Here is a 24,484-nt window from a genome sequence, read left to right as displayed (position 1 = left end):
TTTCCATTAACAAGTAAACTCACAATCTTTTACCTAAGAAGTAAATTAAGTGATAAAAGATAGATACATGGTAGAATTATGACCAAATGAAGAAATAGTGAAAGAATTGATAAAGGAAGATAATAAATATAGATTATTATGTAATTATAATCGTCACAATTTAATCTAATAATGAGTTGTATCTTTTTATTTTTCATTTAAGTGAGTTAGCTTCTATTTGACAGAGATATCTTTATGATTTTAGATTATTAATAAATAAAAATAATGAGTATCATTATGGGTGAGTCTATAAGGAAAATATTAGGTTTTAAAGAACAAGTAGGAAGCTTAATATTTAAACAAAATAAAATCTATATCAAAAATTATAAAATAATAAAATATCTAAACTTCTTGTGTGCACTATGTTTAAATCACAAAGGAACACTTCTATAATTAGGAATTAAATTTGCTTCGAAGTGCAAATAAGGTAAAGTAGCATGTGCTAGTAACATTTTAACAGTGTTAAGATTAGAAGTAGATATTCTACTTATTCTTAAAGAAAAATATTTATTAGAAAACTTGTTATCCATGATAAAAGTGGGTGTCTTATTAACATATTACATATAACATTGTATACAATAAATAAAAAAATCACTAAAACTCATGACCAAAATAATAAGTTTAACTAACATTGTGGCAACATTCAACTCTACCGTTTCGTTGTGATGTCTCCACATTGCTCATTTTATGAATAATTTAGTTAGAAGCATAGAGAGAGGTGCCAATCCAAGGCAATTTGACATATTTGAACCTTTGAATGTCTTTTAGTATACACATGAGTAACGAGAATAGGTTTAGAAATTGTGTCTACACATTGCTAAATTTCTCTTTTCATGCTATTAGTATCTTATAATACAGATTTATTAGTAAATATGTCTATTATGCGAGTTTATTTTATTTTTATTAAATAAATTTATTTTAAAATAAAAATATATATAAATATAGTAAAAAATTATTATATTAAATATAATTACATTAAAAAAATTATGAAATATTTTTTTATGTATAACATTTTTTTTATATTCTATATATTTATTAACATTTTTAATAATAAGAATTTTTATTTCTTTTACTAACGTTACTTTAGACGATACAATATATAACTGATAATAATTAAATATAGCTTTTAACAAATATAGTCTAATATAATTTAATGATTGTCCTATACTTCTCAAAAATTTGTTTAAGTAAATCTTCCATTGGCTTGCATAGATATTAACTTAGAATTTTTATCAATATGAGAATATTTTCTCTTTCTTTATTAATTGTTGGTATGTATTCATCTCAACTCTATATTTAGTTTATAATTTATAATAAAAAAATTATAATATAATATATTTAATTTATAATTTGTATGATATAATATTAATTATAAGAGTGGTTATGATAAAATTAATACGTGTATAATTAAATTATATTTAATAAATAAACAATGCAAATATTATCACACTTTACAATATTAATACCAATATATGCATGAATAAAATTTTATAATCATTCTCTAATTGAAATAGAGAAGTAAATTAATTTTAAAATATGATATAATTTTAAATAATTGTTTGCCAATTTAATAATAATAGAATTAATAAAATAATTTTAGAAATAATAAATTAAGATAATAGTAGAACTAATAATAGGGATGGCAATGGGTAAAGTACCTGATGGGCACCCGCAAAATTTACCCACAATAGGTAAGGTATTTACCCGCTATACGGGTACGGGTATGGGTAAAAAACTCACAAATTTTAATGGGAATGGGTGCGGGTATGGGTATCTAAGTACCCACCCCGCCCCATACCCACATATATATATATATATATATATATATATATATATATATGCTTGAACTTTATTCTAAAATTATGCATTGAATTTTTGTATTATTATATTACTTATGTGAAGTTATATAAGATTAATATAAAAATATATTTAATAATAAAGTAAACTAAAAAATTTATTTTGATTTATATTTTTAATAGAAAAATTTATTTACTATTTTATATCATTTAATTAGGCTAACACAATTTAATTATTACATAGTTAATATGAGATTGACTTTTTTTAAAATATTATTTATATATGACACACATAAAATATTTTTTACACAAATATTTTTGTTAATAAAATCATATTGATGTTTAAATTATAAAGTGAATGATAAATAATAAATATTTTATAAATTTTACAATCACCTACTATTACTGTAAACTTATTATTTATTAATAATATTTAAATCTTACTTTTTATATTTTAATTAAAAATAATATTTTTCTATGCAACATATGTATTACAAGCACAATTATAATCTATTGAATCTAAATAATATTATTCTTACTATTTATTCACATTCAAAGAAATTTTTGAAAAGATATAAATATAAAAAATTATTGTTAATTTTTATTTGATAATTTTTTCAGATAAAAAAGTATAATTTTTTTAATATACACGTATATTTCTTTATTATAAAATTTTATTGTAACTATTTATCTTTTATTCAAATTCTTTCTTTTAAAATTTATACACATTATAAATATTTAATTCACTAAAATAATTTTTCAAAAATTTATATTTTTGATAAAATACTTTCGTATAATATATGAGTTAAAAAATATTAGTATTAATATATATATATATATATATATATATATAATTTTAATTAAATCTATTATTTTTCTTACAATTTCAAATTTAAAAGTTAAAAAAATATTTTCTGTATCCACTTTCTGTTATTAGTATTGAACTTCTCTACTCTAACTCTATTTTCATTCTCAATGTCTGTCTCACTAAAACTTAACAACTATGAAATGTTATTCATTAGAATTAGTTGTCAATGCCGTCACAAGAAGTTACTAAGTAATACCACACGAAGGGACAACCATTGTACAGATCTATTTCGTTGTCGCTCTGACATTACCAATCAATCAAATATCACACAAGATAGGATTATCACTGACAAATAACTTGTGTGTTTAGTTTTGTTTATTGTTTCTAAGAATTTTAGTTTAGAAAATTTTTATATTAAGATACATTTAGCATTTATAATCTTTGAATATTTGTTTGTTATCTATGTTTGTACCTTGTTCGGCAACTACATATTAAATTTTTGTATTATTATGCTACTTATGTGAAGTTATATAAACATATTTTTCTTTATAAATATTTTTTTATCAAACAAGCGCGGGTAATGGGTACAAGACGAGTATGCGGGTACCCAGAGAGTACGGGTACGGGGATTAATGTTCATACCCACGCGGGTATGGGGATGGGTACTGTAGTACCCTACCCATACCCTACCCATTGTCATCCCTAATTAATAGTATGTTAAATTTTAAGAAAAATATTAATAAATAAATAAGTGAATTTTTAATATATATATATATATATATATATATATATATATAATGATACATAGTATTAGTTAATTTAAAATAAAATATAATAAATAAATTTCATACGGTATTAATTATAATAAATTTTAAAAAAATATCAACATACTTAAAAATTATTCAAAATTTTCTAAATTTTTTTTAAAAAATTATTTATAACATTAACGAATATTTTATTTACTACTTAAAAAGTACTTTTTTTGTGATTATGAGAAATAAATTAAGTTACAAAGTTGTGATACATAATAAATTGATAATAATATAATACATATTTTTTATTTTTAGTTTTAGTTATTTATTAATAAGTAAAAATAAATAAAATTCAAATGCATTTATATTACTGTTATATAAACAAATTTATTTAAAAAAATATCATACATATTAAAAATATATTGTAAAATTAAAATGTGTATAATTTAGTATTTTCTAAATTTAATTATATTAATTTAGAATATTTTATAGACTAAAAAAATATTTATAATAAAATTATAAAATTAATTTTAAATAATATAAAAAATTTTATTTTTAAAATTTAAAAATACAATTTATTTTGTTTCATGATATCATAAAACTATTCATTATTATAAAATTTTAAAATAAATAATTATAACAATAACTTATTAAATATAACAAATTTTTTTAATTAGTTATAAGTTTAAATAAAATACCATATAGTTTTTGAATTATGCATTTGTTTATATTGATTAACCTAAATTTATATGATAAATTGTTTATTCATAATTATAATTTAAAATTGCTAATAAAATTTTTATGATATTATTATAAAAAATGATATAATATTTTTTTAAAAATAACTCATCAGACTAATATATAATAAAATAAAATTATATTTATTTAAATAATGTATAAAATTTTAAAAATATGATTTCATATATATACAAAATCATATATTAATAGCTAAAAATAAAAATATATTAATTTTTTTGTTACATAAATAAAAAAAATTGTAAATAAAAACTAATAATAATGCAATATATATTCTTAATTTAAAAGTTTAGTTGTTGATAAAAATAAAAAATAAAAAATATAGAATTAAATTTTTTTAAAGTGATTAAATTATTCTATATTGCTTGATATCTTAATAAAATTAATATTGAGTAATATTATAAAAAGTTAATATTGATTTAATAAATAATTATTTTTAAATTTTAAAATAAAAAATAAATCTGACGGGTTAGCTTGTTTTGGTTCGTCATTGGCTTACTTTTTTGCGGGCTAAATGGTCATTGAATCTAAATCACTCAATTCGTCCTACTAAAGTTAGTTGATTAAATAAACTGGCTCATCTGATCAAGCCTATTTTAACAACCCTAAACTACAGTAGTAATACTTTTTCACACAGAAATATTTGAGAATTTTGAAGTATTTATTACTCCCTTCTTGCACTTGGAAATCTAGCTTTCGTATTTTATCCACTTTTAAATGTTAAATATTATTATCATTTTGATGAAATCATAAAGTCTTAAACAAACATATGTAAAATCATTCAAACATAAAGAAACTTAAAACAAGAACCATAAGGGCAACTCCAGTCACAAATTAGCTCTGAAACATGATTGATTAAATTATAGCTAATTTTTGTTTTGAACGATACACTACAAATGTCTTTCGAATGATTGGGTTTCTGCCCATTTATATCATCACAAAATTGGTACGTTCCTACAAAGCAAATAAAATAAACAACTGTTTGTTTTTTCTTTTCATCTATTCTATATTTTTTTTTCCCTTTGGTAATACAAGGACCATAAACGTACAGTTTCTATGCACATGATCATTAGATATGTAATCTTACACATACCAAGTTAATATGGCATTTTCGTAGCTGGCTAACTTCATGTATATATCTAAGAAAACAATTATGAATAGGACGTGGCCTCTTAATTATGATAGCTTGAGCCATTATTAGTATTTGTTATTGAGCATTAAGTTGATGATGATGAGGTTGTTTACACTGGTCATATTCTGCAGGTTCATTCTTAGGTGGTTCAACATGAGAGGCTGTGATTGGGATGTTCACTTGTCCATGTGGCATCATATCTGGCATGTCAGGTCCCACCATGTCATGCTGAATAGAAGGATACAATGTGTATCCTTGAGGCCATGCTTGAAGGTTCGCATCACTTGGATTTGTCACATGACACTCTCCCATGCCTCGTGGATCAACATTTGAACTTGTTCCTTGTGAAAATGAACCATACACGGTGGAAGACAAGTCCCTAAATGAACCATTTAACAAAGATGAAATATTTGTGCATAAGAAAAATGTTTACAATTTTATCAAAGGAAATCATTATTAATCAAAAATTAAAAAAAAAAAATTGAAACCTGAGAGGATCTAAAGGAGCAGATGCATCAAAAATTTGGGGATGGTTTTGACTCCCATCTTGCAACCAACTTACATTCTCAAAAGAGGTCGGTATACCCTAGCACGATTATATAATTGTTATTAATTTAACATACATGTGTAGTTACTTAGATGACAACACTAAATTAATTTTAAATAGTGTAAATAATAGATATAGAACATGAAATCTTATTTGAATGGTCTCATTTTTCAGTAGTTATATAATCCAAATTTATAATTTATTGTATTGTTAAAATGTATTGTTCTCATAATTCTTAATAAATGCATTTTATTACCTGCATTCCAGAGGGATCATATGAAGATAAATGGTTGCTCAACAAATATTCCTACAACCATAAATAAAAATGCACATTTTTCAAATAAGAAATTACACATAAGGCAAGAAAAATATAGGGTAGATTTATACTAAATAAATGAAGTACTACAACATAAAGAGAGAAGTGGATTATTACGATTGTAATCAAACCTTTCTTTGTATAACTCGTGTCAAGGTATCTACAAGGTGCTTTTCACTAGTTTCAAGCTCTGCCATAGATGTCATCTTTAATGGGTCGGGTTCATAAATTCTGTGTTTATCCTCACAACATTAAAACCATTATTGGGGAAAAAAAAAACTGTGGTACAGTAATATTTAAAGAAAAGAATAGAAAATCAAACATTCACTAATTTTGTTATCAAGAAACCTTATTTGATCCTCGGCCATTTGAAGTTGTTGTTGTAATCTATTAACCTCTTGTTGGAGTTCCTAATCAAGAAGAGGTTTTTAAGAATATATGAAAGGCAATACGAACAACAATGGTAAAGATAAAAATAAAATAAAATTCTAATCTCACAAGAAGTACGGTTGCATAAATCAATCTGAGTGAACATCATGTCTTTAAAACTAATGTTTAACGTAGAATATAGCATAATTTGCTTACCTCGATATCAAAGTTAATGTCTCCCGAACTTGTTTAAGGAAACAAATGAAATAGCAATAAAAAAAATCAGTACTATTAGATCATCCAAAAATATTTAGCTAATAATCTAAATGATTTTCAAAAATTAATATTTACGAACTTGGCAAGTCGAAGGGCTATGTCATTTTCACTCCTCAATTGTTGAAGGGTCCTTAGCAAATACTGCAAGTTATAAAAACATTTACAAAGTAATTAGTTTTATATTAAATAAACAACTATATTTATTAATTTGAATTGCCTTTTATATTACCAAAACAATCCAAAGTTAGCTTGGCTAAAAATTAAATTGGCAAATATTTAAAGGAACTTTTATAAATCTTATTTGATCATGTTATAAGAGATTACAAGTGTTAAATTTAATTTTTAAAAGTATTATCCCATAATTTTCTCATAAATTCTACTTAACTTATTTTAATTAAAAATTTTATCAAAATAAGCTTTTAACTTTTGTATGATAAGTTTTTAGTAAATAAGTATTTAATCAATTTGTTTAGCCAAATATATAACACATTCTTAGAATATTGTTGTTAAATTAGTTCTCAAAATTTTAAAGGATTTAATTTTTATATAATTATAGTAAGTTAAATTACCTCTTTATTTTGAATACCCCTGCAAAAGTAAATAAATAAATAAATAAGAAACAATAAGTACAAAAAACAAATTAAGAATTATAAAGGAAATACAGAAATTGAAGAAAGAGTAAAAGAAGGTAAAGAATAGAGAATTCTTGATGATATACCTGCGATAAGGTAGCTCAGGAAAACTTACAGCGCTGCAAGAAACAAATTACTATAAATAATTAAATTAAAAAGTCAAATGTGATTAGAAACGTAGAATCACCATATCTCATGATAAATCAAATTGCATATTTAGAACTTACTTATCTCTTTCTTGATCAGGAAGATTAATGTAACGAATAAAAACATCCTCAATCCTGATTATCACAATAATAACAAAATGGTCATGTCTCATTATACAATGGATCAGATCATTAGAAGTAAAACTCAACATTTAGAAGGAAAAAAAAGTAGAAAAGAAAGAATGTATCATTCTTTGATATGTTCAAAGGTGGGAAACGTAACAACCCATAAAAAATAAAAGACCTTAAAATGAAGGTTTAAAACTATTTAATTGATTCAATTTGTAAACAAAAAAAAAAGTTAAAAATAAGAATTTGAGAGTTTTTGGTAAAATAAATTGACAAATGGGTCAAGTTTGCTTAATTTTAAAAGTAAAGGGACTTAATTAACTTAAGAAAAACTTAAGGGAGCAAATTTACATATAACCTGAACTAAGAGGAACAACAGTGAAATTAAGCCAAAATAAAAGTGGTAGTAAGGACAAGTTTCCATGGGTTTAAAGATGTACACTTAAAAAGTTTATAATCTTATACGAAAATAAGAAAGAGTCAACCTGCATTTAGGTTAATACCTGACATTATTTCATTTGGCAACACAAACATTTTTCTTTAAGGCTGTGAGTTAAAAGAAAAAAACCTATTTGGTAAGCTAGTTCTTAAATTCTGTTGATGGAGTTACTTCTTTAAAAGGAATAGTTAGTGTTTCATCATTAATTGCTTGACATTCTTTATGTTCTTGGGACAAAATTATTTGTTCTATCTTTGCTATGAATTGTGAAGCCCAACAATGATTTAAAGGAAAATATTCAACAACATATTTTGGTTACAGGGCACAAATATGCCCATTCCACTAACTTAAAAAAGTAAAACATCAACAACTAGCTTCCCCAAAAGAAAAAAATTACGAAATATTGACAAATATTTGTGTCTACATGTGGATCATTGAGTCGAATTAAGAACAATCGCGATCCTAATCCCCTAGTAACTGGTGATATAGAATTTTGGGAGAAGCTTTTACTTTCCAAAGGAAATTACAAACTCTATATTGAATTTTCTCTTCAAATTAAAAAGAAAACAATGCAGCAAGTCATTAGTTGCATTTCTAAATCTTTCAAATGTAAGAATTATAAGCAAATACCAACCTTTCAGATGCATTAGTCTCTTGTCATATATATTCAAGACATTTAGAGTTTTTGGGTGTTTAAAGAGGCAGGAAATGCCAATGCCAATGCCAATGACACATCATACATAACATTATGATGAACAAATAAATGTAGGCAAAAGAAATTGATTTAAATATCCATTTTCAAAATCAAAGAAACAGATTTTAACATCTGAATAAGAAGGTGCGTACCTCCTTCTACTCGAAAAGTGGTTGAGACGTTCTGACGGAGAAAACATTATAAGGGCAATTTCAATATCACAAAGGACGGATAACTCGTACGCTTTCTTGATGAGACCATTTCTTCGTTTTGAGAATGTAACTTGTCGATTCGTAACGTTCTCTATTTTCTTTATCTCAAGTTTAACACGACCCATCTCAATTGATGATTTATTATCTATAAACTCTCAAGTATGTATGAATGCACTCATGCAAAAATTGGAAAAGAAGAATCTGGAGGAAGAAATCTAAATTGCCCTCTCTTTTTTTCAAAAAGTGAGAAAAACTGGAAAATTTTAATATATGAAAACATTCATGAAGAACCTTAAAAGAAGGAACAGTTGGATAGGAGAGAGAGAGAAGGGAATGGTTGTAAATGGGAGAGAGGAGAAAAGGAAGGGAGGCGGAGAGATTGATGAGATTATAAGGAAAGGGTCACAGCTCCTCTGGCTCATTTCATTGTTGACACATTAAAAAGTGCAATGAAACAAAGCAAGCCATTAGTTCGCTCCATTTTCGACTTTGGTTCATTGGAGTAGAAATATCATTACTCTATCGTCTTTGAATTTGCTTTATTAAAAATGTTTTATGTGCAATTTTTGGAGTGTATTTTGAAATGTTTATATAGAAAAGATAAGAGTAAGTAAATTTTTTTTAAAATTATATATAATATCACATACCATATGAAGTTTTATTATTCAAATTTCAAATAATAAAAGTAATGCCATTTTAAAGTGTTCGGAATAGTATAGATTAATTTCACCATCTCTCTATTTCAAATATTATCATCAATTTTTTTTACCAGAAACAAATAACTAATTTACTATGACCAACATTAGCAATTAATTCATCTAAACTATAATTTTATAAACATTCAAAGTATAAAAAAATTTAATGTATATAAAGATATATTTTTATTTTAAAAATTATGATTAAAAAATGATAGTTATTTCTTAGTAAAAGAACTAGAGATTATAACTATCACTCGTGTTGGATCATAAAATATTTTGCTGGATCAGTCAAATAAGCATCTAGTGTGTACTACATTCATTAATTATTATTGCATCATTAATTTTTTTTATCATTTAATAGTCATATATAAATTAATTTTTACCAAATTGCAACCAGAAAATCATTGTAGAGAACATTGAAGAATAAATATTATATCTAAAAATATTTTTTAAAAAACAATATTCTAACAATTTGTGTTGATTTAACTTCTGAAAGTTATGCAAAAATATTTAGTTTGGGATAAAAGAGATGGGGTGGCCTAAAAGTCCCCTCGAGGCAGGTTTGGAGATGAGAATCATACTCTTTGTCGTATAGAATTCTCATTCCTAAAATACTATTAAACAGCCCTAATTATATATACATTTGCGTGTGTATATATTTTAGTAACTTTAAATAATATGTGGTATTGAAAACAAAAATTAACAATTACACAATTATTAACTAGCTTCTACCCACTTCTTTCTTTCACTCTTAAATTCCCCTTTTAAAATTAACAATTTGGCTCTCTTATTTTCATTTTTCTAAAGAAAATAACTCATGAGACTTTATTCATGCCACCATATCGTAATATAAATTTGAAAGCCCACCGAGGACTTACTGAGAAGAAGAGAACAGTGTCTGAGAAGAAGGTTGAGCAAAGAGATGGGAGTACTCCCCCGAGTCCCCTCCTTTACAAGAGCGTCCTTATATTGAGCTCTTAAATGTGTTAAATGGATAATTAATTAGTCGTTTTGTAAGCTTAATTCCTACCAAAAAAAATGTGTTCATATTTATTGATCTAAAATATGTTAATCTTCACATTGAGAGGAGTAATTAGTTATAAATTAACATATTTGAAATTAAATTATATGCACAAACTTTTATGGTATTATTTTTATCAATTTTTTTAAAGTGTGTTAATAAATATAAAAATGTGAAAATTTTAACATTTAATATCATTAAGGCATTAGATCCTGTATTTCTTTTTAAATAAGAACATATTATAAACAGATTCTTATGTGAATATTGGAACACATAATACCAAAATCATTTTTTTCTAATGAATTTTATCCTAAGTTGAACAGTGGTTAAATACACCTGTTCTTGATTAAAAAAAAATACAATATTAAATTTTATTCAGCTCATAATTTTTTATTTGTGTACACTTTATCATTATATTGCTACAATCCGTTAATGGTTACAAATTCAGTTACTAAATGTGACTAAATGAGTGGTAGCGAATTTATTCGCTAAATGTGATAGATATTATGGTTGCTAAGTCTACTTCTCAGTAAAAAAAATATAATCTATTTTTTATGAAAGACATTAATAACAGTTTTTCAACAACTAAGACTAGCTGTGCATTTTTAATTTGCCTAAACTTCAAATTGTTCAACAAACACAGCACTAGTTCAACAAAAATAAATAATATATATTATGACCACGTAACAAAAATCTAACTGTATAAAATAGAGGCATAAAGAAGACTTACAATACTTGTAACTAAGTATAACAACTTCTTCAAAATCTTGAATGTGTCTTTGACAACAAAGATTGAAACAATTAAAACTAGGTACTCATCTACTGTGAAATATGAAATGGAAAAAATAAAACCTAGGTACTCATCTACTGTTAAATATGAATTACTGTTTGGCACTTAAAACATATTCAAGCAACAAGGACATCAATATCATTTGCCAAAGGATGTTTTCTTCCTCTTCCCGTGGAGCATGGATAGTAATAAGATCAGGGACAGGAGTTCTAGGATCCTGTTTTCCTTCAAGATCCTAATCAAGCATCATCTTCAATACCAAGATCACCCCACGAGACAGTGAGAAGAAAAAACAAAACAATTAAGGTCACACTCCATGTTAAAACAAAATACATCACAACCAGAGAAGGAAATTCAATCATTAACAAGAATAAAAACAAACTAACTCGTCCAAGGAGAACATGTCTCACTGCAGAGTCAATATCAATCAGCAATTATTACACAAAAGTAATAAATCCAAAACTGCTATCATAGACCATTCTCACATTATCACCATTGTGTGTTTCTTTGTATCAAAAGTTTTATCCCTAAAATATCAAATAAAAAAATATATCAAATCCTACAACAAAAAACAGAAACTTAGTACTGTTGTGTATGTTTACTTCACTACCTACGCGCTACATATAAAGATAAGTCCTCTGATAATGAGATGCACAATTGTGTCGGTCCTTATTTAGTTAGCAATTAGGATGAATCCAAGAACGTACTTTAATTGTTAAATGTTCAAGTAAGAAGGATTTATTGTACATGATTTTGGCAAAAAGGAAAAAAAGCAATAATAGCTAAAGTATCAAAATAAAGCTAATCAAAATATTATTTTATAGTCAACAACTGCAAGTTGCAAAACAACTTCTACATTTTGTGCTGCTGTTGTCATGGGTACAATAAGGAGAGAAAATAAAAGAGAATGTGTTTTACCATATTTGCATTAGCCTTAGGCCTGCTGCAGAATGTAATTCAATGTAAACTATAATCCCCTAGCGCACCAATCCGAAGAAAAACCAATTGATACAATATAGAATCAATAAACGCACAATTTGTCACAAGAAATCAAAGAAACAAAATAACTCAAGAACCACCAGAGATTGATCTAGGAAAGAGATAATTACTTTAAGGAGCGTGCGCACACATATCCTAGAAATCCTAGCAAAGTGTTTAACCACTATCAATTTTAGCATGCAAAATATCCCCACAAGGACTTCCACAACTTATATATAAAATTATTCTACTGTGCTAGCAGTGGATTTCCACATAATTCTATACTAGCATATTGAATCATTTAACCTATCAACTCAAAATTATTTTTTAGTATAAACTAGACACTAGATGCATCAAATTAATTAAAATTAAACCCATTCAAAGGTGCTGTAAAATCTATTTTCAAATCATATCAAATGTACAAGCAAATTCAATAGCACTAATCAATGAGCAATGAATACCCATATCAAATGTGTGCAAAGGAAATAAACTCACTGATATCAACTTGGTCATCTCATCAGCTTCCAAGAAAATGATGTATCAAAACGAAGAAGTTGAAAAATTTAGAAACATGTATAAATCTACAAACTAGAAATATCTCGAGCCTACTAATATACCCTGTGCAATTTCCGAATCAGCTCATTAACTTTCTCTCTTTCAGTTTTTATTTTGTTTTTCACTTGTTTATTCATCAAAACGAATCTTAAATTCAAACCATGGATTTCTCAAACTCGTCCTTCGTCAATGAGGACCGCAAATGCGACTTTTGTTCAACGTTGCTCAAGCCTAGTAATCATCTTCACAGAACTGCGTCACAACCACTGCAAACCATTACCAGTCCAACGTCAATGCCCAAATCACTGCAACCACCGCGACACACCGCGAACAAGATTTGTGCCGCCACTGTTGGGAAGAGAAGGGTTTGAGGGAAAGGCGAGACATGTGTAATATGCAGGTAAAGAGAGGGCAAGAAATGGAGGCTAAGAGACTGAGGGAAAGAGAAACAAACTGTGTATTTATATATTTTTATATTTAAAAGATTATGAAAACATTTAAAACTTTTACTCTAAAAATATATAAAATATAATTTTTCTTGACCTTTTAAGACTAACATCTTTTTCTCTTTCTAATCTTTTTTAATATTTATATTTTTAACTCTAAATTAACATTTCTTTATTTTTCACCTGTTGTTTGTGCAAAAAAAATTATTTTTTATTTTTTCTAATTTTATTTATTTATTTTATAAATACATATTTATTTTGGTCTATGTTATTGATACCTGAATGAACAATGAAAATGTTATGATATTAAAATAATATACGAGAAAAAAATTAAAATAAATTATAATTTTCTATCTTAGAAAATAATCACAGTTGGTTTAAGTTATTATAATGAAAATTAATTCTATACATAATTGATAATATGAAATTAAAATAATTTTAAATATTATTCCAGTAAAACTTAGTTATTATTACAAATGAAAACGGAATTAGAAGTTATGGTTAAGAAACAAGAGTGACGAATATACGGCAGCGAACAAACATCCTTTAGGCCTTCTATCTTTTATTACCATGTGATCAACAATATGTGACGTTTCAACACCACAATTGTATTTAGGCAAGCCACAAAAAATGACTAGATTATTACATACAAAATCACTAAATAGCAAATTATTACATACACTTAATTTATTCTATTATCTCTCTTTCCTCTCTCTCTTCTCTATTTTTATACATTTTTAAAAAAAATTATTTTTATATATTTTGAAAATTAAAAAATATATAAAATTATTTATACAAAATAAAAAAATTAAAATTTAATTTAATAAATATATACAAAAGAGTAATTTTTTCATTTTTTATATATTCGTTATATTTCTTTTTCTATCAAATCTGCATCAAATATTAAATATAATTAAAACTTATTATATTCTGATCTTATTTTACTCTTATCTATTCCTCATGTTCATCCTAATCTTATCTTGACTACTAAACGAACTTTAAGTATAAAAATAAGTAAAAATAAGACAACTTACACTCACTTAACTTGAAAGAAAAGTTAAATAAATCTCACAAAAGCAACTTAGTCTCAAATAAACAAGCACCCTAATTTGTATAAACACCAAAACATAACAAAAATATTTCTGTAGAGTATAACATTATTTTTTAGATTTTGCCGGTAAAACACTATCAATATAAATGACCAAAATGTAACAAAAAATGCTTGTACAAAGTCTAAAATATTGACGTTTTAAATACAAAAACTAATTTGTAAACATGAAACAATCATAACAATGAAATAAATAATTTAACTATTTCTTAATATATACTTATAAAAATTTAAAATTAAGTATTTTAATAAATAAACTCTTTTCATAAATAAAATTAACTTACATTTTCTTTTGTTTTTTATACATTCTTTTATTTATCTTTTCTAAAATTTGAAAAATATAAATTATTTTTACTCGAACTGGATCCGAGACAATAATTAGGCCAAAAATAATATCAATAGGCGGAGAGGAGGGGGTTGTACTAGCAAAATAAAATGATAAATAGATTAAAAAGGCCTACAAACCGAAAGAATATACCAAAATAAATATAAGTATCTCACTAAGCCGAATAGATACAACAGCCTACAAAATTGAAAAAGCAAAAACCGCACAACGGTCGAGTCAGGAAAGGAGAGAAATTTACAAGTGAATCAGATACACAAAACAAGATAACCAAAGCCAACAGTGACACATATCATTAACAATGAAATCAAGGAATGCCTAGAGGAATGTCCAGGTGTGGCTGCAGAGGATTTGGAGGATGCATGTCCGGCGACGGCGGGTGGCACGCTACGACTGTTAGGGAAACTCTGCTGCTGATTGGCTGGTAAAGGATTTGTTGATCCACCACCAGATGATGAGAAATTTGCTCTATCTCCTGTGCTATCTTGACCTGCATCTTCTGAGAGATTAGCATCCACTACAAGTTCATAGACTAGGAGCAAATGAAAGAGCCGTAGATAGCATGAAATATATAATAGCGTTTTCAGATTTCAATAGAATTGATTCCTAAAGAAATTATTTATTGAAAAAATTGAGGTTAAAAAATTTGATTTGTTGTTGAGCATGATCAAGTAGAATTACTGTTTGAGTGTAGATATAATTTACAGGTTCCATGCTCAAAATCAATTATTTTCAATGGAAAAGCTAAAAGCCTAAAACTTTTCATTTATCCTAGAATCACATTTACTCTGCAGAATTGATTTTGAAACCAAAAAACAGTTTCCAAATAATGCACCCGAGGTGAATTGTTTACTGTTATTCTGATTTAACCCAACAGACTTATAAGATGGTCCAACAAAACTTATAAGTAGCTAGCCTTCACGTAGGCCATGCAGTTATTAACAAGGGTTTTGCTACAAAAAATCCAGGTAACTACTATGAGGGATATACCTACAGCTCTAAGTCTCTTTACAAGCTATAAAGCACAAACTTCGACATGACACGGACACACTGACATGGCTAATGCCTATAAAACACTTGAGACATTACTTTTTAATATTTTACGTTATATTTTAAGGCAACTTTTCTAGAAGTTAAATAATTTTTTAAATAATACTTATGTGTCCATCCATATTGAAGCGCATGTAGAGTTCATCATGTCTATCAATTACTTGTAGAGTACATACCCAAAACAGAATTTTATAAAATAATTGCATCTATCATTTTCTTGCACTCCTTTTTTTGAAGCATCACTATCGCTATTCTTCCATATGGCAAAACAAATTACCAGTAAAAGGATCCAAACTATGTAGAAGCAGGAGATCTTTTTAAAAAGATTTGGGGAGAATTACAGGTTAAATTTTTTAAGTGAAAGAAATATACTCACAATTTGATCTAGACCAGCCAAACCGTAGATTCTCCCAATCAAAGACTGTGCGATATCCTATAAGGAAATTTTCTGAAACAAAAATGTCAATAAAAGGCCACAGTCATTGTCAGCCAGCAGAAGGGTGTGTGAGCATGTGCATACATGCATTGACTTGTGTGCGCAGTTATATGCATTGCTCATGAACTTGAGCTACTAGATGCATGTTTCTTGAAGAGAAAAAGGAGAAAAAAAGAAAGAAATAGAAAACATTAAAAAAATGCAACAAGGGAAAAGGAAAGAAAATAGAAGCCACGACAAGATAAAAGAAATGTGATTTGGTTTCAGGTATCGCAGGCAGTGATATACTCACGTCCAATGGTACAATAGTCATCTTCAGACTGGATTACAGTCAAACAAAAGATGGTGTATTCCTGCACCAGAAGTTTGCATTTCATCAAAATTATGAGTTGGAAATAATTTTTGGGAAGACAAGAAAAGATTCTGCAAGAAAAAGTTATAAATTTAAAATTGTAACAAAATCCCAGCTGATACGAGGAGAAATTTGAGAGTGGACACTTGACAATTATTCATATGACATCATATTCATTTGTTAAACTCCGTGACAACACTTTTCTCTTCCAAGAGTCAGAAGAAACTATAAAGAAAGGAGAAGCTTGTCTTAGGTCAGACCGAAAACATTTATATCCCATAAGAACTGTTGAAAACAACCAACATCAAAAGAAACATATATTTGTTTATCTTGTAGTGTACTTCACCACCTATTTATTAATATCAGGAAGACAAAGTGTGCGTTTGGATTGGCATCAAATTCACTCAAACGTGGATTCATTTCAACACTGTAATTATAAATTTAACATTGAGATGAAGTTTAACATTATTTTAATTAATTTTCAAACACACTTATAATTGTTAAATCAAAGAAACAATTTTGCCTCATAAATGAGTGATGTTTACATAATATCAGAACCTTCAAAAGCTCAACTTCAAACTCATCCATCTCTGTCTCTCAAACACTCTCCCTAAAGATTCTCCACCACAATTATTTGCTTTGGAATTCAATTGCACAGATTTTCTATCATCTGGAAATTTCAAGCAGCAGCTTTGGAATACTTGAAAGATGATTTTTTTTTGTTGTTGTTGATTTTTCTTGTGAATTCAGTGAAAGATAGAAGCTTCATTCCAAAAAAATTTCACCATATTCTTTTTCTCCTGTAATTTTTAAGCTACAATCAAACTCAGCCTCAACATAAAGATTCATTTTCTGTCAATAGCAGTCTCTAGAAGCCAAAGTACCTCTCACCACATAACAAAAATCAACACTTTCTATATACAAATGGACGGTTATTTTTTACCTCATTTATGATCAATATCTAAAAATTAACTCAAAAGTTTAATCAAATACACTTACATTTATATCAAAAAGAAGAGGGAGAAAATTGGAAATTTAGGCTACCTGACTTTCAGAATAAGTCAATATTGGATTTTGAATTGAAAATGTTTGATTCCTAGAGAAAGTGAGCTTCAAAGGGGGAGTGTTAATTAACTCCTGTGAACTGTCACATGAAAAACAACCAACTTAAAATGAAAAGTTAGATGCAGCCTTATAAAACCTAAATGCCAAATGTCCAGTAACTAACCTGGCATTATAGCAGTACTCCCATGGGAATTGTTGGAGACTAATCCTGGTTGCATTTACTTGTTTGTCAAACTGTATTCAGTGAAGATAATTTTAGCCAAGTTTATGCATAATCATACACCACTATATTATGATAAAAGTAATTACCTCTGCTACAACTTTTTCATAAACTTTATCTGGAAGATATGTGAAAGAGGTTCCACTGTCAATAAGTGCTTGCAACCTGGCTTCCTTGAAACATAAACTCCCAACACACAAGCTTTCTACTCCAACAAAATAGCCAATACTGCAGCAACACAAACCAATGAGGGTAGGAACATGCATAGAAATTGATCTAAAAATAAGTAGCAGGTCAAGAGCATTAAATGCAACACATACAAATCCCCATCCGCAACCAAGAATGGTGTAGAATGTTGGGTAACATGCCCTTGATCGCCAAAGAGAATTCTCCCAGATTCATTCTCATTCAAACAAATTGAAAAGGAATTCCGAATAATTCCAGCCTTTGCTAACAAACTTGGGACAGAAAGGCTTCCCGGTCCTAGCCCTAAAACACCATCAGGAGCAACTCCTTCTAAATAGTCACCAGTTTGCTTCCTTCCACAACTGTACTCATAAAAATCAAATACAGTGAGCACTTATGCAAATCAAACTAATGGCTTGTTCCTGGCCAACATATCAAACATCAAAGAACAAAAGAGTATGATAATTTTGGGCAATCATCAACAAACCCTAAAATGATAGAGGCTTCCACAGAATTTTGTTCTCCATGTCTGCCATAGGAAGCCAAATGTAGTTTGTCCTCAATAAGATATCCAGAAGTTGAGGTATTATCTGAGACATACTGAACAATATAAGGGCATGGATCCTTAGAACCTTTGCAAAGGGAACTTAGATTGCACAACTGATGACCGCAAGGTAAATGTCTGCTGGTACTGGACAATGATGGTCTATACTGATTAAGATCCCTATCCTGCATCAGAGATGCCCCATATAAAAGGGAGCATCTGCCAATCAATCATTGAAATTAACTGCTAAATTTCTTACCGCTCTCAGGAGAACTGTTGAAGAAGTCCAAATAAGAACATTCAAAATGTATTTTTATTTACTCTTAAGAAATTAGAATCTAGGGAGAATGTAATTAACAGATTGCCAAGAAACATGGATAAAATGACACAGGACATGAGCACAGACACTCATGCTATGATACGAACAATGTTTCAAGTGTCATTAGAATTTTGAGAGCAGCATCGTACAATCAATACACGTCCTAGTTTTTAAGCGTTCTTGATTTTCCAAATAAAAATCACAATATACCACTTTTTCATTAATAATAGAATAGATATGTATGCATTAGTCCCTAGCATATTCTTAATCTCCAAACCTCTCTACCTTGCATGAGTCCATATTGCTTGCTACAAAAGGGATGTTTAACAGCTGAATCCCATACACTTGCATTACAAGATAAATGATTCACAAAATAAATAGGCCATTCAATGTGAAGAACAAAAGACAAAACTATAAGCTATATGTGGTAATAATGAAGTTCATTGCAGTAATGACATAACACAAAATCATTGAGAGATGGAAAAGTACTGAAAGAAATAAAGGCAAATGGAATTCAAATCATAGACCTACAAGCACATTGTAATGTCCGGGTGACAAGGAAGCACATTCAATGCAGTCACAGGGAACCCAAAGCAGATCACTTCCAGCATCCAACGCAACAAGAAATGAAACATTTGGAGTTCCTACATCAATCCACGTGTAATGCAACCTGAAATTCAACAATTAACAACGTCATACCCCATTATCAAACTTCATCATCATCTACTCGATCCCCTTCTATCTCCTATTTCTATGCATTTAACTAGTAAAAACAAAAGTTGCCACTTCAAACCATTTCAAATTTTACCCCACAGCGTGCACCTTAATAACTTCTCCCAGTCATGGTAAAGGCCCGGAAATTTCAAGCAAAGTTTTCTCTTCACAACAACAACAGCAACAATAACAAATAAATAAATAATGTGTTTTCAAGTTGTGTTTCGATTCGTATACATCTACCCAGCACTTCCACCTTTTCTTCTCCTCAATTTTTTCCCTACATTTCTCTTTATGTCACATCAAATTTCATGCATCTTTGACTTCTCTCTCTTTTCTTCCCATCTCTCACTAATTATACAGACTGCCATTTTCCTTTAAGAACAGTAAAACGAAGCTTGTTAATTCAAAGTTGGCATAACATGCTCAACTACATAAGCTCATATAATAAAAAATATTACCTAAGTATGGAACAAAAGACTAAAACTTTAGATCCCTGAGACTCACCAACCAAACGCATTTCCAAAGTAGAAGGTCTGGCTTCCTTCAGAAGAGTACAAAGACTCATACTGTGAACCAAGCTTCATCCTCTGCCGTGTCATGTCACTGCTAAAAAGAAACCTGAAATACTCAGAACTGTTCCTCTTAGGCCAACTTTGAAGCACAGAACCGTTGGTCCTTGAAGCCAAATGAGCCTTGGCCTCCTCAGAGAAGCGGTGAACAAGCCTAGAAGAAAATGTGGCACCAACTACACCCTCCAACGCAAGACCCTTGGCCAGCAGCAGCCAAAGAAGAAGACTAATCGCCATGAAAGGGAAAACTCAAAGAACCCAACTTAAGCTCAGGTTTAGTTGCACAAGTAACAGTTACACCAAGCAAAATCCAAATGAGTATGTGAAAAAAGGGTTAATTTTGAGGAAAATGGGGTCTGATCTTGAAATTTGGAGGTGGGGTGGTGCAAAGTTTTAAGCTTTTCTTTTGTTTTTTCGTTGAGAGAAGAGAGGGTAGTGTAGAGAGGTGGTGGGGTGCGCAGTGTGCACCTTTGTGGTTTCCAATAATGTTTTCCCGTGAACGTGGCGAAGGGATAGAGTGGGGAGGCATGGGTCTAATCTATCCTATGAACTCTGTTCTGTGGAGTTTCTTTTGTTTATTAATTATGATTTTAAAAAAAAAAAGAATGTTAAACAAATGGCTGGAGGTTTTGTGATTATTCGGGAGCATAAGGCATCAGTTTTTAAGATTAAAATTAAATTTATAAAACTAATAAATATTATATTTTGAACTTTAAATAAAAATTAAGTTATTTTAATAAAAATTATATAATTTAATAATTCTGTATAATTATTAAATTTAATTTATTTATTTAAAAGATTAAAATATTTTTAAAATAAATAAAATTATACAAATTAAAAATTATGAATTTAGGTAAATTAATGTTTTTATTAAAATTAAGATTTTATTAAGAAATTATTATTATTATTACAATTTTAATATAATAAACTTATCTTTATTGAAATATTACTATTTTTAAATATTGAAACTCAAGATATGTTAATAAATGTCATTTTTATATAACCAAATATAATTTTTATTATTTTTAATTAATACTTAAAATTTTGTTAACATTACTTTTTAAAATTAAATTTAAAAATAAAAAAAGAAATATTTGTTGTTAAAATTAGATTTAGTATATTAAAATTATAAAAGTGAAATAAATAAAAAATTTATTAATAATTTCTTAAACTGAATGTTAGAGCCTGAAATTAACGACTTTGTTATTTATTTAAAAAAAATAAAAAGTTAGAATAAATAAGAGGCGGAGGAGTGTGGAGAATGACGAAGCGGTTGTTAAGGAAATAGAAGGCACGTAGAACGAGGAGACAGCTGAAAACACGTAATTTATATAACACGTGTCTCTCTTAGTAAAGAAGGTGGTGTAGTTGGGGGGATTCTGTTGATTTTTGAATTGAAAAGGTTGATTTTTGAATTGTAAAAGAATAGACAATCATAATGGATGGAGAGCCAAGTGAGGCAAAATGTTCTTTTCTTCCAAACTCCTACCCGTTACCCTCCTAATCTACTATCCTACATCAAGCAAGGGCTACTCGTACCATAATATAAATTAATAAACGAATAAATATTATTATCTATGCTTATAATTTTACATATTAAAACAGATTTTTTCAAAAATAAAATTTAAACAAAATTGTACTTTAATTTTTTTTAGGTTAGTTTTATGTGTAATTTTTTAATTATTTTTTACTTTTAAAATTAAGCAAATTAATTTAGTATTTCGAGCAATACATAAGTACTTTATTTAGAATATATATTATATATAATTTAATAATTAAAAAATTATATATTTGTAAATAATTATGTTTATAATAAAATTATTTTAATTAATAAATTTTAAATTCTATAACTATAAATAATACTTGCAAAATAATAAAAATTAAATAAAAATATTTTAAAATATAATTTTTTAAATAATATTTTTATTGTATAATATTAACAAAAAATTTTAGTTAAGGGTCAATACTATATATATATATATATATATATATATATATATATATATAAATTAAAAATATTCGTACATAAGACCTTAAAATTAAGTTTTAAATTTTTAAAAATATAAAATAAACTAAGATAATTTTTATAAATTTAAAAATAAGTTTTATGAAAATTATAAAAAATTTATGTAAAATAATAAAGAAAAGTTAAATAACAACTTTAACAAGAAAGATTATAATTCGTACTTTATTCTCAATCAATTTTATTAATTTTAAAATATATATGTTACAAACTATGAAAAGAATTGTTCTAATAAAAGTTCATTTCTCAGATAATAAATCATCATTTATAGTATAAAAGTTGACATAGTTCTGTTTTTCGATTGTAAATGTTAAATTCTTATTTTTATTTGATATTATCCACTAATTGAATCAATTAAATTTATTTAAACATTCATTTACTTAAAACTCATAATTTAAAATATCAATTTTTATTAAAATATTCAAAAATAAAAAATATTATTCTTCAGACCTTAATATATCATTTAACAATTTTAATTCTTATCAAATTTTCAAAACAGAAAAAATTTACTTCTAAATACTTAAAATTACTTTTTATCATAAATCTATAAAAAGTTATAAAAAAATAATTACATTTAAGTAGCTAATCACTTATTCTAAATCTATCTATCTCTAATAATCATCATGCAATATTGACAATTATTTTTAATAATTGTCACCAATCTTTATGCAAGATATAGAATTTAACAAGTATTGTGATTTAATAATATTTTTAAATCACTAATTCATTGATAATTTATGATTAAAATTGATCTTACAAAATCCTAAACTTCGTTTGCTTCGCAAATCTATTAATTGATAATAATTTGATTGTTTTTGCAATGATTACATCTTCATAAAAATTAAAGTAGTCAAATAAATCTAATTGAAACATAAGCATAAATTCATTAAAAGAAAAAAAAAAAACAAAGTTTGCAACATAAGATTCATCTATCGCTAAATATGGATTTAGTAATACATAATGAGTTTCATAATCAAAACAAAGATAACATGTGAAATCAAAATGAAAAAAGTAAAAAAGCAAAAAAGAAAAACTCTTGTCAAAGTGACAGGTTGAGAAAAATAATGGATCTCAAGATTAAATTAAAAATAGACATAAACATTAATGTAATATTTAGCATCAATTTATTAATGACAGTTATAAAAAATTGTCAATAAAATACTTAAAAACTAATATTTAATGTTAGTTTTAGTAATGATTTGGATCTCTGCAGTTTTGGAAGGAATTGTAGTCTACATATTAAATTCACTAAAGTGAAACAAAAGTTGTTTACATAAATTTGGCAAAAAATGATTTTGACTTGAGTTAAAATTACAAAAAAATTCAAAATTTCATATTCTTTTTCTCTAAACTACAAAAATATCGAGGAACCTTTATTTCTCAATAATGATTACGTAGTTATTAAAGACTCTTACATATATCATTCCCACAAAATATTCCAAATGTACTATATAGTGTTCTACTTGTATTAAACATTAGTGAGATAGAATCATTTGGAATCACGTTAAATTGTTTAGAATAATGATAATGATTATTTGATAAATTGGTGGAGAAATAGTTGCATTATTATATTTTGAAATACTTAAATTTTTGTGGTACTACCATAAAGTGTGATATTGCACAAATATTTTTTAATTTTTTTTTATAGTTTAGAGAGAAATAAGATAAAGTTTTAAATTTTTTCACAATTTTGGCTTAAGCGAATGTTTTAGCTTAAGCAAAAATTAAATTTTTATTAAATTCGCTTAAGCAAATATTTTTTACTTAAGTCAAAATTACTTTTTACCAAATTCGCTTAAACGAAGCTAAATTTACTTAAATTAATTTAAATTACAAGATGCAATTTCTTTCAAAACTGCAGAGAATCCTAATAAATAAAAGAATTTTAACATTAGCTTGAGATAATTATTGATAAAAAATAAAAATTTAACGTCAATTTGAGATAACTATTGACAAAAATAAGAAATTTAGCATTGATTTATATAATCACTAACAAATAGATAGATTTTAATGTCAATTTG

General features: G+C 26.9%; 2 protein-coding genes across 2 annotated transcripts; both read right to left on the bottom strand.

Moving 5' to 3' along the window:
• Positions 1 to 5,358: 5,358 nt before the first annotated feature.
• Positions 5,359 to 9,222, bottom strand: LOC113874349 (agamous-like MADS-box protein AGL104). Its single transcript, XM_027512576.1, has 11 exons — positions 8,984 to 9,222; positions 7,651 to 7,704; positions 7,510 to 7,542; positions 7,361 to 7,379; positions 6,871 to 6,932; positions 6,732 to 6,759; positions 6,495 to 6,556; positions 6,278 to 6,377; positions 6,087 to 6,137; positions 5,772 to 5,869; positions 5,359 to 5,662 (listed from the first exon to the last, which is right to left on the bottom strand). Exons 1-11 carry the CDS (start codon positions 9,166 to 9,168, stop codon positions 5,359 to 5,361), a joined length of 996 nt encoding a protein of 331 aa, XP_027368377.1. The 5' UTR covers positions 9,169 to 9,222.
• Positions 9,223 to 15,065: 5,843 nt separating this feature from the next.
• LOC113846997 (aspartic proteinase-like protein 1) lies at positions 15,066 to 20,994 on the bottom strand. Its single transcript, XM_027475810.1, has 10 exons — positions 20,376 to 20,994; positions 19,686 to 19,824; positions 18,779 to 19,020; positions 18,426 to 18,653; positions 18,195 to 18,333; positions 18,049 to 18,119; positions 17,865 to 17,964; positions 16,761 to 16,821; positions 16,409 to 16,480; positions 15,066 to 15,472 (listed from the first exon to the last, which is right to left on the bottom strand). The coding sequence occupies exons 1-10, from the start codon at positions 20,675 to 20,677 to the stop codon at positions 15,231 to 15,233; spliced, it is 1,596 nt and encodes a 531-aa protein (XP_027331611.1). The 5' UTR covers positions 20,678 to 20,994; the 3' UTR covers positions 15,066 to 15,230.
• Between the last annotated feature and the right edge of the window lie 3,490 nt (positions 20,995 to 24,484).

This window comes from Abrus precatorius, unplaced genomic scaffold, assembly GCF_003935025.1.
Source record: "Abrus precatorius isolate BTA unplaced genomic scaffold, Abrus_2018 Scaffold8, whole genome shotgun sequence".
NCBI classification, from domain to species: domain Eukaryota; kingdom Viridiplantae; phylum Streptophyta; class Magnoliopsida; order Fabales; family Fabaceae; genus Abrus; species Abrus precatorius.
The sequence above is the reverse complement of the archived record's forward strand: the minus strand, read 5'-3'. Positions and strand labels throughout refer to the sequence as shown.

Excerpts from the sequence above, each read along its gene's own strand:
- LOC113874349 (XM_027512576.1), bottom strand. The coding sequence starts at position 9,168 with ATGGGTCGTGTTAAACTTGAGATAAAGAAAATAGAGAACGTTACGAAT. Across the intron at positions 6,760-6,870 it reads ATAGCCCTTCGACTTGCCAA|TTCGGGAGACATTAACTTTG; the intron begins GTTCGTAAATAT and ends TCCTTAAACAAG. Across the intron at positions 5,663-5,771 it reads GCTCCTTTAGATCCTCTCAG|GGACTTGTCTTCCACCGTGT; the intron begins GTTTCAATTTTT and ends TGGTTCATTTAG.
- LOC113846997 (XM_027475810.1), bottom strand. The coding sequence starts at position 20,677 with ATGGCGATTAGTCTTCTTCTTTGGCTGCTGCTGGCCAAGGGTCTTGCG. Across the intron at positions 19,021-19,685 it reads CCGGACATTACAATGTGCTT|GATAGGGATCTTAATCAGTA; the intron begins GTAGGTCTATGA and ends TCTCTGATGCAG. Across the intron at positions 15,473-16,408 it reads TGGCTGGTCTAGATCAAATT|GTCAAGATAGCACAGGAGAT; the intron begins GTGAGTATATTT and ends CAGAAGATGCAG.